Source organism: Schistocerca cancellata, chromosome 4 (assembly GCF_023864275.1).
Source record: "Schistocerca cancellata isolate TAMUIC-IGC-003103 chromosome 4, iqSchCanc2.1, whole genome shotgun sequence".
Lineage (NCBI taxonomy): Eukaryota > Metazoa > Arthropoda > Insecta > Orthoptera > Acrididae > Schistocerca > Schistocerca cancellata.
In genome coordinates, this window is record NC_064629.1 from 586723232 (window position 1) to 586746007 (window position 22776).

General features: G+C 41.5%; 1 protein-coding gene across 1 annotated transcript in view; it reads left to right on the plus strand.

Annotated features, from left to right (window-relative positions):
* The window catches only part of LOC126184338 (protein tyrosine phosphatase domain-containing protein 1-like), a 352516-nt gene that overhangs the window by 143988 nt on the left and 185752 nt on the right, over window positions 1–22776 (plus strand). The window contains exon 5 of the mRNA XM_049926715.1: window positions 7494–7677. Within this exon, the coding sequence (XP_049782672.1) occupies window positions 7494–7677 (184 nt within the window). The remainder of the gene's footprint in view (window positions 1–7493; window positions 7678–22776) is intronic.

Below are 22776 nucleotides of genomic sequence, written 5' to 3' on the forward strand. Positions count from 1 at the left end.
CTCCCTCGGGCATGGGTGTGTGTGTTGACCTTAGCTTAAGTTAGTTGAAGTTAGGTTAAGTAGTGTGCAGGCCTAGGGACCGATGACCTCAGCAGTTTGGTCCCATAAGACCTTACCACAAATTTCCAAATTTCTTGACATACATTCTAGTGTTCATCAATCCAACGAATAAAAATAGCTAACTGAGATCTGCTCGTTAAATCACAAGTTTCGTCTAACGCCAACGAACTACGGGATCTGGCCGCTGATATCAATTGACATCTCGTCCACCCGTCTCGTAACGGTGTTTCGTGAAAGATTATCGGCCTTAGCTTTGACGTTTTGGTCATTAAAATTTCACGCAGAGCCTATTTAACAGTTTCTGCATTAAAAAAAGACATCTTCTTTTTCGTTAAAACCAAAGAAATCACGTAAGATGTAGATTCGAGCTCGTTGTGTCTTTTAACGAAAATATGTTGGTGGAATAGTTCCCGTTTCATTTTCTTTAAAAAATCTTCTCTGATGGCACTACCAACAAGATCCCATTTTCAAAGTTATTAGATTTCGCTTATAATGCCTTTCTAAATTATATTATTTTGCGCAGTTACTGTAGCAAAACAAAGTAAACATATGGGTTACTGCGCCTTGCTTTCTGTAAAACAATAGTTCTTTCCCATACATCATGAAGATGACGGGTCTCTGTCGATTTCGACGTGCTTGGTTTGCTCTGAGCCATACTGCAACAAACAGCATTTATTACCTCATGAATGCCTAATGTAATAACTAGTAATCGAGTTTATTGTGGGGAAATCTTAAATTAGATAACAATGGATAACATTCGTTTGAATGCTAAAGTAAGCACTCCCTGTAATTTTTAACAAAAACTGACCAGGTAAGTCCAACGTCTGTTGCAGCGCAGTCTTTAAAATCACAAATTAAAATACTTTCAGGTACATACTTTTAAGCAATATAATTAAAAACTGCAACTATAAGTAAATACGCGCGTAACTGGCGCCAAATGATTCTCGAAACATAAAGGGACTACGACCTTCTGAGCGGGATAGCCAATGGCGTGACCGCTCGCAACGTGCATCAGTTGTTATTTTCGCTGCGCGCGACACTTTTTGAACTTGGTGGGAATTTTGAAACTTGCTCACGTGGGCCGTTCACAGGCCACGGGCAACCTTGCGTTAAGTGTTACAGGATATATGTTAGCATCTCATTTTTATTGAGCAGAAATGGAGAATGAAGGAGTTGTCATAATCATCAGGAATGGTCATAAACTTAAGAGCACAGACATTCTTAAATTTTGCCTAGAGCAGTATACGGAAGCATGTGTGACAGACGTAGAATGTCGTAATGAATTCTGCATATTAGTAAGTGTGTACCGAGCACGTGCAGATAACTTTAATCTGTGCATAAACAACCTTGAAGCTCTCCTGGGTATTTAACAATAAAAAACAACGAAATAATGGTTGCTGGTGATTTAAAGTAGATCTTCTTTAATACTCTCCCGGTAATAATTTATTAGAGACTGTAACACAATCATTTAACTTAATTGCTAACGTAAACTTCCCAGCTATCGTAGTTATTTGCTCACAAATAGCCTTTGATTATAGGAAGGTCTAATTGAAACGTCCCCTTAGAAAAATTATACATGACTGTGCTTAAACTGACACACAAAATTTTTAGCGCAACGCAATCTGACTTTCAATAATCCCTACAAAAGAATGGCCCTGACTAACATTAACCTATACCCTTCACAAATCACTTATCTCACAAAAATCTTCGTTACTCGAACTACTGCAATACAGCGAGCGCCACTACTGCCAGATAAATAAAAGATTAAAACTACTGAAGGCACTAGCTACTGATAGGCATAGTTAGCAAATGAAAGATTTTGATAGAGAACAATGTATTTACCTTAATAGTGTTCAAAAGTCATAATATATATAGCAGTTCATGACATCCAGTCTTACAAATTTACTGCCTCTGATGGACACACGTCCAGATCATCCGCTCTCAAAACTCCGCCATTTCTCTTCCCACATCCACCACTGCTGGCGGCTCACCTCCAACTGCGCAACGCTACGCGCTGTTAACAGCCAACTGCCCAACACTACAATGGCGAATATTACTCCAACAATGCAAACCAACCACAGCCTTTACACAGCACAGTCAGTGATTTTCATATAGAGCGCTACATAGCGTTATCAACATAAAAACCTAAACAGCCTAGTTACATAACGAACAAAATTATAGTACAAAAGCAATAGTCAGTGTCCTTACAGACAATGACATGCAGTCCGTTTTGTTAAATATTAGTACTGTACAGGATATAAAATCTGTCAAATCTGAATTGAAGATGGGATAAAATTTTTATGACCATTAATAAATAGTTACTAGCCAATTCTCTGTCACTTAACTTTAAAACTGCATGCTACGTGTCGTTCAGAATTTGTAAGAGGTTTCCCACCAAATTGCCTGACATATGATGACAAACAGATAGAAGAAGTGGACAGTGTTGAATCCTTGGGATTACAGCTTGACAATAAATTCAACTAGAAGGAGCTCACCACAGAACTGCTGCAGCATCTAAAGAAATCTATTTGTCGTGCGAATGTTGTCAGATATATGAGATATAAAAATGAAGACTCTGGCATACTGTACTTACTTTCATTCCATACTGTCGTATGCGATTATTTTTTGGGGTAACTCATCAAAGCAAGCTGAAATTTTCCCAGGACCAAAAACGTGTAATAAGAGTTAATTATTGTGTGAACTCAAGAACATCCTGCCAGGGCCCGTTTAGGGAACGAGTGATATTAATTACTGCTTTCCAATATATTTATTCCTTTATGAAATTTCTCAGCAAAGAAGGGAAAACAGAAAGGTGGAAGGAGTATATAGAGGGTCTATACAAGAGTGATGCACGTGAGGACAATATTATGGAAATGGAAGAGGGTGTAGATGAGGATGAAATGGGAGATACGATACTGCGTGAAGAGTTTGACAGAGCACTGAAAGACCTGAGTCGAAACAAGGCCCCCGGAGTAGACAACATTCCATTGGAACTACTGACGGCCTTGGGAGAGCCAGTCCTGACAAAACTCTACCACCTAGTGAGCAAGATGTATGAAACAGGTGAAATACCCTCAGACTTCAAGAAGAATATAATAATTCCAATCCCAAAGAAAGCAGGTGTTAACAGATGTGAAAATTACCGAACAATCAGTTTAATAAGCCACAGCTGCAAAGTACTAACACGAATTCTTTACAGACGAATGGAAAAACTAGTAGAAGCCAACCTCGGCGAAGATCAGTTTGGATTCCGTAGAAATACTGGAACACGTGAGGCAATACTGACCTTACGACTTATCTTAGAAGAAAGATTAAGGAAAGGCAAACCTACGTTTCTAGCATTTGTAGACTTAGAGAAAGCTTTTGATAATGTTGACTGGAATACTCTCTTTCAAATTCTAAAGGTGGCAGGGGTAAAATACAGGGAGCGAAAGGCTATTTACAACTTGTACAGAAACCAGATGGTAGTTATAAGAGTTGAGGGACATGAAAGGGAAGCAGTGGTTGGGAAGGGAGTAAGACAGGGTTGTAGCCTCTCTCCGATGTTATTCAATCTCTATATTAAGCAAGCAGTAAAGGAAACAAAAGAAAAATTCGGAGTAGGTATTAAAATCCATGGAGAAGAAATAAAAACTTTGAGGTTCGCCGATGACATTGTAATTCTGTCAGAGACAGCAAAGGACTTGGAAGAGCAGTTGAACGGAATGGATGGTGTCTTGAAGGGAGGATATAAGATGAACATCAACAAAAGCAAAACGAGGATAATGGAATGTAGTCGAATTAAGTCGGGTGATGCTGAGGGTATGAGATTAGGAAATGAGACACTTAAAGTAGTACAGGAGTTTTGCTATTTGGGGAGCAAAATAACTGATGATGGACGAAGTAGAGAGGATATAAAATGTAGACTGGCAATGGCAAGGAAAGCGTTTCTGAAGAAGAGAAATTTGTTAACATCGAGTATAGATTTAAGTGTCAGGAAGTCATTTCTGAAAGTATTTGTATGGAGTGTAGCCATGTATGGAAGTGAAGCATGGACGGTAAATAGTTTGGACAAGAAGAGAATAGAAGCTTTTGAAATGTGGTGCTACAGAAGAATGCTGAAGATTAGATGGGTAGATCACATAACTAATGAGGAAGTATTGAATAGGATTGGGGAGAAGAGAAGTTTGTGGCACAACTTGACCAGAAGAAGGGATCGGTTGGTAGGACATGTTCTGAGGCATCAAGGGATCACCAATTTAGTATTGGAGGGCAGCGTGGAGGGTAAAAATCATAGGGGGAGACCAAGAGATGAATACACTAAGCAGATTCAGAAGGATGTAGGTTGCAGTAGGCACTGGGAGATGAAGAAGCTTGCACAGGATAGAGTAGCATGGAGAGCTGCATCAAACCAGTCTCAGGACTGAAGACCACAACAACAACAATGAAATTTCTCATTAAAAATATATCTCTTTTCAAACTATCAGTGCAGTTCATGGAATCAATACTAGAAATAAGAACAATCTACACAAAGACTTCACATCACCTACTATGGTCCAAAAAGGTGTCCATTATTCAGGAACACACATTAACTTGCCACCAGACACAAAAAGTCTAACCGCCAACAGAGTTTAGTTTAAAAGGAACCTAAAGGATTTAACGGTGGCCCCTTCCTTATACACCAGTGATAAATTTCCTAGTAGAATCAAATGACGTGTAATATCAAATAATGCAAGTATTACTACACGCTAACTTCTGGACAAATTCAGTGAGGTAATGCGATCATTGTAAATAAGTGTCGTAAAATGATTATTCAGTTTAGAGTTTATTACCTTTTAAATGAAACTATGTTTAAAATTTGTTGTCTCATTCCACATCTATGACGATTATTTCACTTGGGGCATATGGAAAGTATATTAGCATAGTTGTTTTTCATTTTAAATATTTATTGTGTATGCTTGTTTTCCTGATATGTTTATCATGGAGGATCTCCTCACTATGGATCAAGTGGAACGAAAAGTACATCTAATCTAAGCGAAGCTATTTAAAATGACTGAGCGATTTTTAGTATATTACTAAAACTTGGATCTCATTTGTGTACTACTGTTGCACGCATTTCATTATCCGATGCTAAAATTGCAAATATAGACACTTCCTGATAAACAGAGCAAAGCACCCCAAGGACATGGTCGGATGCTAATGTAAGTCATACACATGTACACCAACGGCCGATAAGTACATGATTAGAGTTGCAATTCTTTGTGACAGAACATGCAAAAACAGAGCATTGGTGTTTTTCATGTTTTGTGATGTTACCAGGCCTCCTGGAGTACCTACGGGCCACGAACAGCGTGAGATGCTGAGTGATCCATGTTAAGGTCACCAAGATGCCACACGATCCTAAGAGACAGCGTTATCAACACCCGACAGAGTTTCAAAAGGCCCTCATTGTAGGTCTTTATTTGGCCGCATGGTCAAATCATTGAGTATTCACATTTGTAGAGCATTCGGATGTGTCATTGGCCTGATGTTGGATTACATGGGATTGTGAGGGCAGACATAGTCGTCGTCAAGGCTCCGCTCGACCACATCTGCCCATCACAACTGTGCACCAAGCACATTGTAATTCCTTTACTTAAGAGTGTAGCGGAGGCTAAACGGGTTGGTTTTTTATCCAGTCTTTGGGTTGGATTCGTAGTATAAGTATTTATGATTGTGAGCTCGGTTCTCTGACTGTGCCTCCTAGATATATGCCGTATGCTGGTCATATCGATATCCTCTCCTGGCGGTAGGTCAAACAACTCTGCGTCTTCATCGCTGACAGACGATGATACAATATTTTATACGTCTTATTCTTGTCGAGTTATTCTGCTTGGTACGCGCTAAGTAAGTTCGTGCTAAATAGGATCATAATGAATGAGAAGAGATCTCACGATTTGAATAAAATGCGATAAAATCACTAAGAATTGAGAGTGATTGGCAAGTTCAAAGAAAACAGCAATCTTTGTGATAAGCAAAATATTACCAAAACTAATGTAATGTTAATGGCAGATATGAGAGTGAATTTTTGAAATCTAGACCATATTTACGGTAATGCCCATAAATTCCAATTTTTTTTGCTATGCAAATTCCGATAATGGATAAGCATCATCTATTCATTCTCTTACTGAAGATATAACTGCTGAAGCAAGAGGTGCAAGATTGAAGACACAGATAGACTATCGTATTTTCCACAATTGTTTCATGAGGATCTGCTATCGAGCAACAGTTCCTCCCTCCGATTGTTGCACAGAAGGAAAAAACCTGAAATGTTGACGGAAGTATTGGCAGAGTCTGAAAGCAAGTGAGCACTGCTGATAAATGTAATGTCACTGGAGCGGATGATACTACTGTGCTATTCTATGTCTACAGCTCTACAGATATACCCCTCCCCCCCCCCCCCCGTGCCCCCTATCTGGCAACTGCGAACAATGGAGCATTTTATCCTGCATGTATACATTCTTAGTAAGTCCAGTTCAGTAGAGGAATCACAGAATTGATGCACAGTGCTACAGACCTACACTGTTACCCCAATATCTATTTTAGACACTGGACTCGCATTCGGGGGGACGACGGTTCAATCCCACGTCTGGCCATCCTGATTTAGGTTTTCCGTGATTTCCCTAAATCGCCCCAGGCAAATGTCGGGATGGTTCCTTTGAAAGGGCACAGCCGACTTCCTTCCCCATCCTTCCCTAATCCAATGAGACCGATGACCTCGCTGTCTGGTCTCCTTCCCCAAACAACCCCAACCCAATATCTATTGTTGATGTGCATTGGGTTTCCTTCAGTCTTAAGAAAACATCACTGGGAGTCAGCATGTATTAAAGATACAACAATCGATCAAGACAGCTGGCTCCTTCAATGCAATTTCTCGTTGCCGCCCAGACAAGAAGACACGTTCTTATTAAACCTCTGACCAAATATACAACTCACTTTCAACTCGAAAGACTTGCACAAGGCGAACGGTCTACCCGAAGGGAGGCCCTAGCCACACGGCATTTGCATTTCCATCTTACAACTCATTTGATGATTTTCTATCAGAAACGATTCACTGTGACACCTCACAGTAACAAAGGTCTTCTGAATGTAGAGACTGACTGTTATGAATGGTTTATACAAGTGATTCTGTAAAACTGTGAAAAAATTTAATAGGGAATATGGTATGTTATAATGAACGAGTCAGTATCGATGTATATAAGGTAATTGATGAAATTATATGAAAAATAATGGCGGACACATTGGATTGGTTGCAGATATCCGTAAGTCTGTGTCTCCTGAAGACAGCTTCGCGGACACATATTTCGCCACTTTAGTTGCCTTTGAAATTCAGTTCTGTGGTTGCATTCGATAATAGCGTGAACTTTAATACCTTGAATCCTGTATCAAATATGCGTGTCTGTTTTGTGTTTCAGGGCTCGGGAGGACGGGCGTTCTGATCGCTTGTTACCTGGTGTTCAGCCTGAGAGTCCGAGCCAACGACGCAATCAGATATGTCAGGCTGAAGAGGCCCAATTCTGTCCAGACGAGTGGCCAGATCACATGTGTTCAGGAGTTCGAACAATTTGTCTTCCCTCATAGTACAGTATTCTGTAATAAGTAAGACATAAGCTACACTTCCTACATGTCACTCTTTCAACTTGTCTTTGTAATCTCTATGCATGTTTCAAAATGTTAGGCATTCTTACAGTCTGTATCTCTAGCATGCTGGGTTTGGAACGGATCCGCAACTTTTTATGATTACAAATAACCTTTATGAAAACCGCCTTAGGTAGCGCAGGAAGAACATTTATTTATTGATTACTGGTTTCGTACTGCTTGTGCATTATCAAATCAGGGATAAAATACAGGAGATGTCACTGTTTACAGCAATAAGGTTTACAAAACTGTATTACAATAGCAACTTAGGCTAATACTGTTCAAAAACAGATGACATACCATAATGTAAGTGTTGCGTTACACCAGTCACGCAACTGGAAAATTGGCCTTAAAAGCAATAAGGCTACAGGGGCTCAACAAAAATATGGAAACACGAGAGAAATGCGTGCTGGAACATAAATGCGAATGTTAGCCAAGACGGCAAATTACGGTGCTGCATTTGACTACGAACGTTACTTAAGTAATGCCCTCAATACGTTGCAAGTGTCAATCGTGGTCAGAACAGCGTTCTGTTTAGTTGTGAGTGCGTTAAGAGTATGTCGGAGCTAAGTGAAGTCGAACATTTTTTGTGCTTGTATAGTGGGTGCTTTGTAGCTGAGGTGGCCAGAGTGTTTCGTGTTTCAAGAGGCACGATATCGAAGATCTATACAGGGAAAGCGGAAAACATCATCCTCTAAGTTACAACGTGGACGGAAGTGTGTGTTGACTGATTGTGTCAGACTGCCGCTGGAGAGAATTGTTACAAAAAATAGGGGGACGACGGCTGCAAACGACGCTGCTGAACTGCATGTCGCACTTGCGAACCCTGTCAACACGAAAACAACGAAGGGAGCTGCATAAACAGGGAATTGCAGAGCGAGTTGGAATTTCAACACAGCTGTGGATGTCTTGGAAATATTCCCTCACTCTATCAGATTCATTGACAACTTCATTAAATCGTACCCTTTGTGCGGGACAGGTTTTCCTTGCTTCTTATTGATGGATCCTAGGTTTGGCATATTTGGTGGGATTCGATCCTGCAACCCTACTGGATTTTATTTTCCCTTTCCTCCTATCGGTGGATACTGACACAGTTAGGATATTTGGTAGGAAGTCCTTTGCGTTGGAGATAGCTGAAAATTTCAAAATCTCAGCCCTGTTGTATGCTATGTCCTTAAACAAGCTGCGGAGGTGTTAGACTGGTGTGTGTGCTTGCAATACCATTATCAGAAACAATAAATTGATCACTAGGGAATTTGATGTTACGATCGAGTTTTTAAAGCACTATCTAATCCCTAAGTTTGTTCTCTCAGTTACACCAGGGCGGAGAGTGTGCAGGAGAAGTGGGAGGAGAAGGAGGAAGGGTATGCTGTATGATAGGATAGAGAAACAACAACAAGACAGAGTCCATTGCGATGTATTGAGTAGCATTAAACGCGACACATTTAACCCACGATCCAATCTGTAGTAGTAGTTGTTGTCATGGCTAGATGTCAGAGATCGCTATCAGTCGGGAATTTGACTTCGCAACTGGGTTTTAAAAGTACTTTAGATTTCCTACATTGGTTATCTCCAGTACATTCTGAAGGAAGAAGAGCCTACTGCATGATAGGATAGAGACAAAAGCAAATACCACTGCAAGACAGAGTCCACTGTGATGTATTAAGAAGTACTAAACATTATACACTTAAAGCTCAGTCCAGTCCACATGGCTAGATGTCAGAGATCGCTAAAACACTCACACATCCTGTGCACTCATGGCCCGATGTCCACACACAGTGTGCCTGTCCCTTGTACACCGCCAGCACGAACACTCAGAGGCTGCAGAAAACTGCCACGGTCATGTAGGCCAGAGTGCGCCACCCCAGCCATCGAGGGCATCTGCAAGTGATTGGAGTGGTAGGAATTTGAATGTTACCAATATGTCTAGTGGCAACTCTTGGCAGTGATCGACACTGAATCGCTCAGTTCTCCTTGGAGAATACATGCAACACATATGACCGCAGAGACAGCCCTACACATGCTGAGTATTAGTTCGCTATGCAGCTATCCAGTGGGTTTCACCGCCGGGCTTGGTCCTGCAGCGAAGCCAGAACGTTTCTTTGTACCTGCCACTCACGAGAGCCTTGAGTCGAAAATGCCCATTCGTTCCAGGAACAGGCACCACATGACCCACACACCAAATGGTGTCATCCTAGGACACAAGCTACATATTTATCACTGTATTTACATTTAAATATTACGATTGAAGCCCGAATCGGATGACATTCGATAATGAGCGGCGAAGTATTGGAAATACCTCCTCCTGACGGCTGATGTTCTGGAGATATCAATATCTATATCCCTCTTACGATTGGACATAATCTTCCACGTAAAATCCTTCTTCCCCCTTACGGCTATCGATGCTTTGAAATTGCAATCTCTGACACCAAATCCATACCTCCCTTATGATCAGACATCTCCATTTTGTTTGCACATGTTGGAACAATGACCACAGTAACTCTACACTCTTACACAAACTTTATAAATCTGCCAATCACAGAGAATCTATCGCACATCCGCTACTAAGTATAATACTTCGCCAATAACTGGATGCAGATGGCACCACCCAATACTGAGCGAAAATTCGTGCTGGATCGACATGCCTCATTTGTTTTTCTTGCGAACCAGTGTGCCTTTGGAAGAGAGATGTAATGGTCTTATAAGCTGTTAAAAACACGAACGCAAAGACCATGTTACTGTGACCCTGCATAAGAAGTGGTCTTGGTTCTACAGGCACACACGTGTATCACTAACGATATCCATGTGTTATAAATAGAGATATGGTATTTCTTCCTAATGAAGTGGTCTTTCACATAAATATCGCGACATAGAAACAGTGATCGCAGGGTGTGTATTAACAGACCAAAAGTGCAGGTCCACGTCGCCAGCCGTGTAAGCTCGTAATAAAATCCCCCTTATCACTGAAATTAGAAAGTGATTCGGATAAGGAATGTGGTATGAAGCCGATATTTGCAACTCCCTCTTGCCACTGTTAGATATTTCACACGCTAACACACAGTATTACTAGTGCATTCTATCTCGATACTATGTAGATAGTGTAACAGAAGTACATCGGGTTATGGGCCAGGGAGGATGATGGTTGCCTGAGAATGATCACATACTGTACAGTAGATGATGCGCTATGTGAAAATCACTTAAAAAATGCAACCCTAAATTGAAGTCATAAGGAATGTACAAAATCCTGTCTCAATACTTTGGATTTTCAGATCTATAGTGTTATACTTTTTGGTAGAAATGCTGTCTGCCATTTGAAATCAAGTCAATACATTCAACCAAATACTTGCGATGGATCCTATCGATATGCCTTTTAATGATTACAGCCACTGGTGAATCATATTCGTGGCACTCTCATATCCCGAAACGAGTCACCTTTTCCTAACTTTTCTCCTAAGACCCCATAGAGCAAAACTCCAGCGTGGTGTCAGACAGTTCCGCAGCAACTTGTAACGCTTCCTCAGTCTCTTCTGCGCCCTCCCAGCACATTTGTCCATGTGATCAGACCAATTTAAGTCGAAAGTGAGCAGAAGTAGGACATCGCTGTATCTAAGACCTTCTGCATACCGCAGAGAAACAGGATGAGCTGAGTTAATGCAACAGGGCCGCGTTTTGACCATTCGATGGAAATGAGAACATGTTTTCATAGCTCTGCCAACCATGTACGATGTGTAATGCCCGCCCCAAACGAAGCTGTCTCCTGCAACACGTGGTAGTAGAACGGACAGTACGAGCAGTTACGGTGGTGTTCCTTACTGGGAAAATTAGAAAGACTCCACATCGTACGGAACTGGAAGAAGGACGAGGATTTTGCTACTGCACTGCACTGTGTGTCCAAACTACATACAGGTACTGAAGTCCGAAGGAGATCTTCATCCCTCAGGCTGCATTCATGTCTGTTACCCAAACATTCTCTCTATCCTCGTTATTTTGTACCATCCAACAGAGAAGAACTATGACCTATAAAAACTCTACTAAAGTCACCTGGTAGAGAACTCCATAAGATATTAGTGTATCCATCTCTTCCAGTCTATCAGAAACAAATTCCGTCTGTGTGCTGACATTGAGCATATGTGGCGATCGCATTAAATGTACAGGTATTGGTCCATTGGATCTGGTGGCCAGTGTCGATGTCGCTTGCACAGACCAATGTAAAGTTTCATCGCCCATACTGCAGGGGACCATCTCCCACAGACTACCAGTACCAAGAGAAAGCCTCTGTGTCGTTCTTTCATAAGCAGTTTGGTACATTGTTTTTCTGCTGTAACACATACAAACAGTGTATGACTGCAGTTTTGTACACCACCATACATTTTGTTTTCCCACCGTGGTTTTGAGGTCTGTATCAGGTGCTTAACTGACATTAGCATGTTTCGATCCACTGGCTCTTACAGAATGCTGAATATTGTATGGTGTAAACTATGCTGCTCCCATAACACACACAGGATGGTTGATATAAAAGACAGAGACGGTGTTTCTTATTAACAAAAAATGTGGAAGACCTCAAAACATAAGGAAACTGGAAGAGTTTGCGACATTGTGGAGTGTTTCAAAACAGCTGTCCGAAGGTGATGACCTCTACATTTAATATCATATTCCACGGTGATGGGATAGCAGACGTCTCGGTGTTAAGTTTCGCTTGATTCCTCATATCAGATACATGTATGCGATCACTGTTTCGGTGCTGGCCATCTCCGGAAGGTGTTGCTCCCACCAAGACCCTCTCCATCTCATACAAGTGGTATCAGTCAATTATTATGTGATAATCAACAGCATATCAGTGGACAAATGGTTCAAATGGCTCTAAGCAGTATGGGACTTAACATCTGAGATGATCAATCCCCTAGACTTAGAACTACTTAACCCTAACTAACCTAAGGACATCACACACATCCATGCCCAAGGCATGATTCAAGCCTACGATCGTAGCAGCACCGCGGTTCTGGACTAAAGCGCCTACAACCACTCGGCTACAGGGCTGGCATCAGTGTACATACGGGGTGAAAAAGACACCATTGATATGGGACAATGTACGGTAATAAGCACTGCAGTTGATAGTGTGATCAATTTTAACAGTTTTACCAGTATTTCCGTAATTTTAACGCCAAACAATGACATAGTAGCATGGTTTCTAATTTCTGTATCATCGCTAAACCACCCCTCCACTACTTTGCATGTACCATATACCAGATTGCAAATGTAGGTAGATGACTGTGCAGTGTGTCCATTCATGGCTAATTCTCGAACATATACAAAAAAACTTTATCTGACAGCGACCTTCACCGATGTTGTTAGGTTGTCTACATATTTCTTGGACTTCCATCATAATACGTAATTTACAATTACGATTGCCCATCTTTCCCTGTGTGGATGGGAGTCACATAGCATTCTCGCAGTCTTAGGATAAAACTGGAGATTGAAAGATCTCCCCCCATTGTCTTTGACCAACCCTACCTACAACACTGTCTCCAATTTAATTTGCAGCTGACCACAAGAAGGATGGTATTGTACCCACCCCATTCCAAGTCTCGTGAAGGAACAGAGCGAGCTGAGTCTGTAACTGATGTTCAACAAAGACTGTTCCACACCAGTCTTACTCACAGCACCCATCCAAGTGCACAAGACTCTCCAGATTCGCACTTGCCGAGGAGGTTAACGCCCCATAACGGTGTATAGTAGATATGAGAGTGTTGTGATGACATAACAGATGGTTAAGAAGAAACTTGTGGTTTATTCATGATGGAACTCCAGACGGATGGAGTTTGAAACATTTTATGTAAATAAACTGTACTATCATTTCTGAAGTACTGTTCCATTGTGTGGTGTCCATATCAATAATATATCAGAAAGAGGAAATTATCATGGAACATAAACACATTCTAAGGGCTATACAGTTCTGCACTTAAACGTGCTACAATGCTAGAGCTGTGCAGTTTCCGACCTATTAGTCATGTGGAATGCAATACTGTCAATTCTTCAGTGTAAGGAATATATTTTCACCGCATGACATACATTCTCCCTGCAAGTTTCTCTACGATAAACTATGGTGACAAACTGTAAGGTGATAAAACAGCTACCATGCAAACCAAACATAATATCGATTCTTAGTAACACAAACACTACATAGGTTTCTGGAGGGTTAATTGCCCATCCATTGTATTCACCATGTTGTCCGGAGTCCAACTGGCATAGTTCATAACACCACCATGAGCGTGCTCTGTCGACCCTCCCACTCACCCCTCTTGTGACATAATCCAAGATAGTGGTCTGGGAAAAAATGGAAGGAAAAGGAATCAGTATGCATCTAGCTGCTGAACTGGGAGGATGGACATAGTTGTTTACTGTGTTCAATGGACAAGATTTCTGCGCTGGAGAAGGAGGAGTATATTTGCTGTAATTATGCATCTGAGGACTGTGTCGAGAGCAATGATATTTGGTGAAAATGAATACATGTCGTGAAATAATGAATGTGGGCTAAGTTAAGCATCACAATTCATGCTGATAAATGTGTGTGCTGTAACTGCAGATCATTCTATAAAAGTCCAGTCAGTCAGTTTTCTGAAGCACAAGAGACAAGACAATCGCCCACTCTGGCGCAAGCAACCATGTGTACAAATGAGGAAATCAAATGGCTCTGAGCACTATGGGACTTAACATCTGAGGTCATCAGTCCCCTAGAACTTAGAACTACTTAAAACTAACTAACCTAAGGACATCACACACATCCATGCCCGAGGCAGGATTCGAACCTGCGACCGTAGCGTTCGCGCGGTTCCAGACAGAAGCGCCTATAGCCGCTCGTCCACATTGGTCGTCTACAAAGAAGGAAATGCTGGTGATGAGCAGCGATGAACTTAATAAGTGTACTACATGCAAGCACACAGCTGAAGACTATGTCCATAGCCTCCGACACAGTGAGTGGAAAGAAAACGTAATGGACGAGCATGTGACGAATACTTTTCGACAAATAATGGCAATGCAATGGGACAGTATGAACAAGTATTTCAGTACTCACGCAGATAGATGCTTTTGCTGGAACTGCCTACCTTTTTTGAAGTTGCCTAACACCCCACATTAACTTCGCCCTATTACACAATGAACCATAGGTGTTCACCTTGAGGTTTGGAGACCAACTGGCCTAATTCACAACACAACCACCAGAGTGACATAGTCCAAGATGGCAGTCCAGAAAAAAAGGGTGGGAACCAACAGGAACCCTGAATCTGGCCACGTTATGGGCTTCAGTCAATAGGATCGCAGTATCTGGTGAGTGGATATAGGGCAGGATCAACAGCTCTGTGGTTTCAGTCTCACTCAGTCAGCAGGCAGCAGCAACGGCAGCGGCAGCAGCAGAAGCAGAAGAAGAAGAAGAAGAACCATGAAGCGTCAACAGCAGTCACGATCCAGGACAGCTCTGCAGAACAGGAAAAAAGGAAAAGTAAATATCCCATATCACATCTTTGTCTGCAGTTAGCATTATTATTGTGATTGGGTGTTTTTGTCTCATGGTCTGTATGTAACGCTTCCTCTCTTTGTTCAGCAGGAGCCCTCGACATAATCAAGCCTACAGGAGCGAGCGCCAACATGTCGACCTCTGCCGCATCTGGACCTACAGCAACCTCAGCTTCCATCCTGTCCAGACCCGCACCGACGTGTGGACCTGTGGCAGCAACAACCTCCAGCATGTCTGAACCTATAGCGACCACGTGGTATCCTGTAGGGCACATAGCCCACTTGATGGAGCAGGACATAGAGTCGTTATTGTCTGTTCCATTCATCGATTTGTGTGATGAGGACGCGCAGTCTGCTCCCAACACAATGAATGCTGCTGGCGGTCCTAAACAACAGCAGGCTGGAGAACAGTATTGGTCACCAACATACGAACCATCCCAGCAGAGCATCCCTGTGCTAGTGCAGCCACAGCGTGCAGATGCTGTGGATAAGAAGGTATCAAGCGTACCCATGCTTTTCAGTTCTACATACAATTTAACTCCTAGTGGAACAAAACATGTAAATGTCGTTATAAAAGCACATCATGACTTGGGCTTGCATGAGAGAACAGAAATTGCAAACACATCGAAGGGTGTTGAAGTGCCTAATTCCGAGTTCAGCCGGGGCGAAATATGTCATGCAGAGCGCTACATCAATCAGCAGATGACTACAGAGTATTATACAACTGGAGCGCCGACCCCCCCCCCCCCCCCCCTGGACATTCACCTTTACAGTTACAGATGTGACACTATCTATTACAACAGTGTGTGATGACTGCACTACGTGTGAAATCGGGTGACAAAAGCATTTAGCTACAGCACGCCTCAATTATGAATTTATACTATGTTAATGTGGGGTGTTAGGCAACTGGAGAGACTGAGTCGTTGGCTGCCGAGCATAGACTCCGCATACGATGATGTCGTAACCTTTCTACGTGTGCGTAGTGTACATGTTGACGATTTGGAGCAGTACCTTTGTTTGCACATGAACGCAGAGCCAGAAGAGAAACAGGTTAAATGTGCGTGTGAAAAACCTGAGTATTGTGAAGCACCCACCAGTTTGAAGGAGATACGCACATAAATTATTGCATATCAAAAAGCTTTGTTTGGGAAATACTGTATGGGTGCCAAGAACAAGATAAAGAAATAATGTGATGATTCTTTTGAAATACTGCATCTGATATATGATACTTAAATAAGTAATGTGTGTGTATAATATAATCTCATCCTGTGTGTGTGTTTTATTTCATACCTCTCTCATTATAGTCCAAGTAACAAAGTATTACAATAACTAATATCATTATTTTCAATGCTGCACCTATATTCATGCACCAGTAAACTGCCTCAAACATCTGCTCACCAGTCATTGACAAAATGAGTGATGAAGTTACTCTTCATGGGTGAAATATATAGCTGAATTCTCTGTGTGGCTAATATAGCTCAATTGGTTAAGTGCTGGAGCTATAGTGGCTACACTTACTGTTACCAGCCTTACAAGTGTATCTTTCTATATATGCCAACTACTTGTCAGTACCTGACGTAGTCGGTATCATGGCAGGGTGGGTGAAACATCCTCATCACAAGGATTTTGTTACCGGTGACTGGTCCTGTGAAGATGCAAAAGAAGACCTGAAGAAGAAGAAGAAGAAGAATGTAATACTCCTTACTGATAGTATACGATCAATTATTGTAGGTCCATCCAATTGTGGCAAGACTAATGCCCTCATGACGCTGCTAACACATGTAGGTTGAGTCCGATTTGAACATGTTCGTGTATTCTCAAAAACACTGTTTCAGTCCAAGTATCAGCTACTACAGAAGATATTTTGGGTGTAAAAGGCGTTATATACACGACATTCAGTGAAAGCGGTGAGATCCCTCCACCTGAAAAGGCAAAACCAAACACTGTCTTCATATTTGACGATGTTGCTGAGGAAAACCAAGATCAAATTCGAAAATATTTCTGCTTCGGTCGTGATATGGGTTCTGGTGTATCGTATCTAAGCCAAACATATTCCAGTATTCCAGAATCCCGAAACAGCTGGTCAGGAATAATGCAAACCTCATTATAGCCTTCAAACAAGACAATCTGAATTTAAAACACATTTACCATGCACATGTAGGAACTGACATATCGTTCAATGATTTTGTAAAGATATGCGCCGATTGCTGGAACCATTCACAGCATGGGTTGATCGTTATTGATAAAACAAGAAAATTGAATGATGGTAGGTACAAGCGAAACTTCCAACAGTTTCTGTGTATATAGCCCGGTAAGAGAAGTGAGTACATCAGAATACGTTGCATCATGGAAAAATTCGCTCGCATGTCTAGATCTCAACCCGAGAGATTGTGTGTACATAAACAGAACATTCGTTTGTACAAGGATGCGAAAATTCAGGCTATCGTGTATGAAGTTGGAGGTATGCGCAGAATGATCAATGCATTAAATGAGTCAGTTAATGAAACAAGTCAGAAAGCAACCTACTTAACTGAAAAGGTTGAGGCTCTTGTTATTGAGAAGGGGGAGCAGGCACGTAATAAGAGGAAGAAGAGCGTATATATAAAACCTCACGCTGCAGAGACGTCTGATTAGTATACACCGAGATGTCAACGAAGCAGAAAGTCACTCAGGCGCGGAAAGCCGCTTAAGAGAAATTACAACTCCTAATGTTAGGGCATATGGATCGACAGCAAACACTAAAAGAGACACTTAGGCCGGTTACTGAATCTCTCAAGTAGCTCTCAGCAGAAACAAAACCACACGATAACGATGGTGCTGCCATTGACGAATTCATTATCCGTCACGCCCCTGGCCAGATAGGTAGGACATTCGACGTCAACCGGGAAGACCGTACATGTTGGGCACGCAGCCTAGGAATGTAACTGATGACACAATACAGACTGATGATAAGCGGTTTGAGAGATCACCTGGCTTAATGAATCATATTTTCCTAAGGCCCACGAAAAAAACCATAAATTATTCAGTTAATGATAGGGAAATGTACCGTGAAATACCACATTTGACTGATGTATATAAGATCGCAAAAAGTCTGAGCAACATGAAATATAAAACCTTTATAAAACCATAACTTGATTGTGAAAACAACAACAGCACCAGCAGCGGCGATGTATTGACATTGAGCATAAAACAGTGAACAGTCGAATCCCGCAGTATGTATATTATAACGACCCCAGCGAGCTAATAGGTCGATTATGGATGTGTTTGAGCTTAGTGAGAGAGGTATCATCGAGTAAGTATATAGACAGTAATTCGAGAACTGCACAAACCAGCGCACAAAACATACCCTGGTAGACATGTTATGATTAAAGGTTTGGATGATTTATGGCAGGCTGATCTTGTAGGTAGGAGGGAACATTCACATGAGAATAATGGATTCAAATATATTTTAATGGTTGCTGATACATACTCCGAATTGGCCTGGTTAAAAACAGGTAGAAATGTTGCGGATGTGTTCGAGCGTTTGCTACAGACAGGGACGAATCGATGCCCAGATATCCTCCAAACTGATCACGGTGGAGAGTTTTAAAATAGGTATTTCAAGACAGTGATGCAGCAGTATGGAAAACATCACTACGCAATATTCACTCACCTGAAGTCAAGTATCGTGGAGCGTCTGAAAAGAACAATAAAAGGTCAAACGTGGACGCGTTTTAATCTTCGAGGCTCATAAAAATGTACAGATATCCTCCCAGAAATAATTACTCAGTATAATCAAACCAAAAATAGCACAATAGAAATGAGATCAATTGATGTTCGTGATAATGGACTAATGGATATGGTGTACAATCGCATTAAAATGCTGGATCCACGCAGACAGAAATTTAATGTAGGTGATTTGGTACGTATCTCAAAACACAAGACAGCATTTGATAAATCATACCTACCGAACTGGTCAACAGAGATGTTTACAGTTTCAAAGGTGCAAAGAACGAATCCTAGAAGTTATATCTTGAAGGATAATAAAGGTGAAGGAATTTCACGTTGCTTCTACACCGAGGAGGTGCAAAAAAGCTCAGAACCGTAAGCGTTTCTCGTGGAGAGAGTCAAAGGACGTCGGGGAAATAGAGCGCTAGTCAAAGGGCTTGGTTTTCCTGCAGCACAAAACAGTTGGATTGATGCTAACGATTTGCTACATAATGGGGTGCGCTGTCCACAACCACCGCAGTAGCATAACATGCGTGCTAGGAGACGCAATGGAGGATGTGTTGGTATTCTAGACAAACTGCCAGTTGAATTACACATTCCGGGATATAACTACTATGGACCTGGTAAAAGCTTCAGAAACACTTGGCACCATGTGATACGGGAGTTAATCTGCTCGACGAAGCGTGTATGGAACTCGACGTTGCATCGCTGCAAATAAAGAACTCCCAAGTCGTACATTGCACATAGGATTTTAGCTGATAAGGATAAGGCGATACATAGAAGAAAGGATATTGATATAGGCCAACGTATTGCGGCATTTGCAGTTGATAAAACCAGGCGTGGAAAAATTAAGTTGCGTTTAGGAGTGATGAATTGCAAGCGAGTTAAAAATGCTGCTGTTGTGCACTAAACAAGAAGAAGAAAAAGAAGAAGGGTGGGAAGCAGAGCTGTTAGAAGAACTGTAATCTTACTGCGATGTATGCAGCTAAAAACGCTCTGAAGCACAAGGGTGCGGGAAGATGAACAAGAAGAAGAAGAGGATTCGTTAAAGCACCTCTATCAATAACCAAGACGTCTCGTGGTTTTCTTCCATTCCTCATGCCTCTCTCGGCGGTAGGGTCCCTCGTTGGTGGTGCTGAAATTATTGTTCGAACAGTGAAGAAAGCGAAAAACTCCCAAGCGCAGTTAAAAGAAGCAAGAAGACATAACCGCATAATGGAAGCCGCAGCCATCGGAAAAGGACTACACTTGAAACCCTACAGGAAAGAGCTTGGTCTGTTCATAATTTTTTTAGAGAAAAGCCCATTAGTAGTGCTACCAGATCACTCACTTACAAATACTGATCTTATTAAGTTTGTTAGAAAAAAATTCAGCATTCCAAGATTCCTTGTCGTGTTTATGCGGAATACATTACCGGAGACAATGTGGAAAACTGGTGAACGTGGTATTGTGAATTTAGATGACACCCACTGGGTGTCACATGTTATGAAAAACGCAAATACTATCTGCTATTTCGACTCATTTGATGACTTGCAACTGCCAGAAGAATTAAAACGATACTTCACTCGCTGAAGGCGTGTGTTCTACAATTTTTGGCACTATCCGGACTCTAATACACACCTCTACGAACATCTATGCATCATGTTATTCTTGACGTTTACAAAGACGAAGAAAAATATTTAAGGAAGAGGTTTAAACATTCCTTCATCAGTTGATGCTCACGTGCAATGTCGTACACTTTGACTTTAAAACAACGATCGTCTGTATTACGTCAAATTACTTCCCGCCAATTGATTTAAGCATTGGTGAATGGAGTACTGCAGTGATTGGACTGGAGTCGTACAACAGCATCGCAAATGTCACCGAGACTAACAATAAACTGCATCTGGATATTAATGGTGAAAAAGACATTGTGGAAATACAACCTGGTGCGTACGATAATAACGTTTAAAGGAAGTCTTAAAACAGTCTGGAAAAGGTATTGAGCTAGGCGCAAACATCAGTACACTTAAATCTGAAATAAGGACTGTGAATGCAACGATTGATTTCAAACAGAAATGTTCAATAGGGTGCTTACTGAGCTTCGAAAAAGGACAGGTTTTGAAGAAGGCTCCAAGTACATTTTACAAGTCAGATCAGACTGTGTACATACTGCCCGTCAGCTCAATCCTAGTCGAGTGTAACATTGCAACGAATTCCTATCTCAATGACATTCTGATTCATACTATTTACGGATTATTCCCCTCAGTTGCACCAGTGTATTAAGATTGTTGAGACACACACCAATGTACTACACCTTCCAGTGACGGTTCAGGCATTGGACTATTAGGAGTTCCGTATTGTGGACTACAATAATCAACTTGGTGACTTTCGTGGTGAGGAAATCATTGTACGATTATACATAAGGCAGGATGGGCGTACTGAATTAAACCAGTGTACGCAATCCACTGCATGTTACTTCACTGCCGAACTGCAAAGTAATAACGCGTGCGAACTGCGAGTTGGCTTGAAACCTCGCAATGGCGTCCTCACACAAGATAACTAGTCCAGTAGAGTATAATGAGCAAATTAGACATCAGGAATACTTCTCGCATAAACCTCATAAACTAGATTTAATAAGAATGATGAAATTAAGATTATCATCCGGCACCAAGACGCACTGACGCTTCCATGCAAGAGTTTCATGTATTTGGAGGTATCATTCAAGAAAACCAACGGCAGCGCTACAGTGGGATCCAAGCTTACACATTACGCTTTAACATTCCTGTTTCAAGAGATACGCTATGAACTCAGTGGGTCTGAGATCGACCGTACACGCATTGTCGGCATAAAGTCAACCCTTAACACATATGTCTCCTCATCACCCACGGATTTGAATGTTTTAGAAAATGCGGGATGGTTCACAGACGATCCGGCGATTAGAGAAGTTAAAGAGCACAAGCGATTTACTGCACTCATACCTATAAAAATATTTATGGGCTACTTTGAGGACATGAGGCAGATTGTTATGAATGCTAAACAGGAACTCATTCTCGTGCGGACTGCGACGGATAAAAACTTATACATTCAAGGAGCTCAAGAGGAGAATATGATCACAATCAAAAAGATAATATGGAAAATGCCTCACATCAGTGTATTAGACGAGGAGCATCTGAAGCTTTTAAAAGTCCTGAATTCCGGTACATATCTATCACTAACATTTTGTTCTTGGAAGATTTTCGAGTACCCAGTGCTATCGACTATAAGTAGACAAACATGGGCTATTATAGCCTTTTCGCAGCTGGAGACACCTAGATTCATCATACTTGCGTTTCAGACTGATAGAAGAGGGAATGTAGCAAATGATTCCACTGTACATGCCAACTGCAAGTTAACTAATGCCAGAGTCTACGTGAATTTAGAATTCGACCCATATGACAATTTACCATCAGAGGGATGAAAATGTATACGGTCTAGAGTATGACAGGTATGCGAGCTTTCGTGCTTCTTACAATGAAAGTGCTGAAGGAGGAGGGTGTCTACTCAGTCCATGGAAATTCGAGGAGCTATCACCTGCCATGGTAACAGACTGCTCTAAACAGAACGAGATAATTAAGTCAGGACCTATAGATGGACGAATTGAATTCGAATCTTTAGCAAATTTCCCAGAACACACTACCGCATACGCTCTAGTTCTACATGACCGTGTGATCAACTACTGTCCACTCAGCAGTGTTGTGCAATGAGCTGTATAAATGGACAGGTACTGTGCAATACCTAGAGCATTCCACAATGGCATCTCAAGGCGTGAACATCATTGCAGACGCTCAGGGTTTCTGTGATGGTGAGCGTAGACAGTTCATA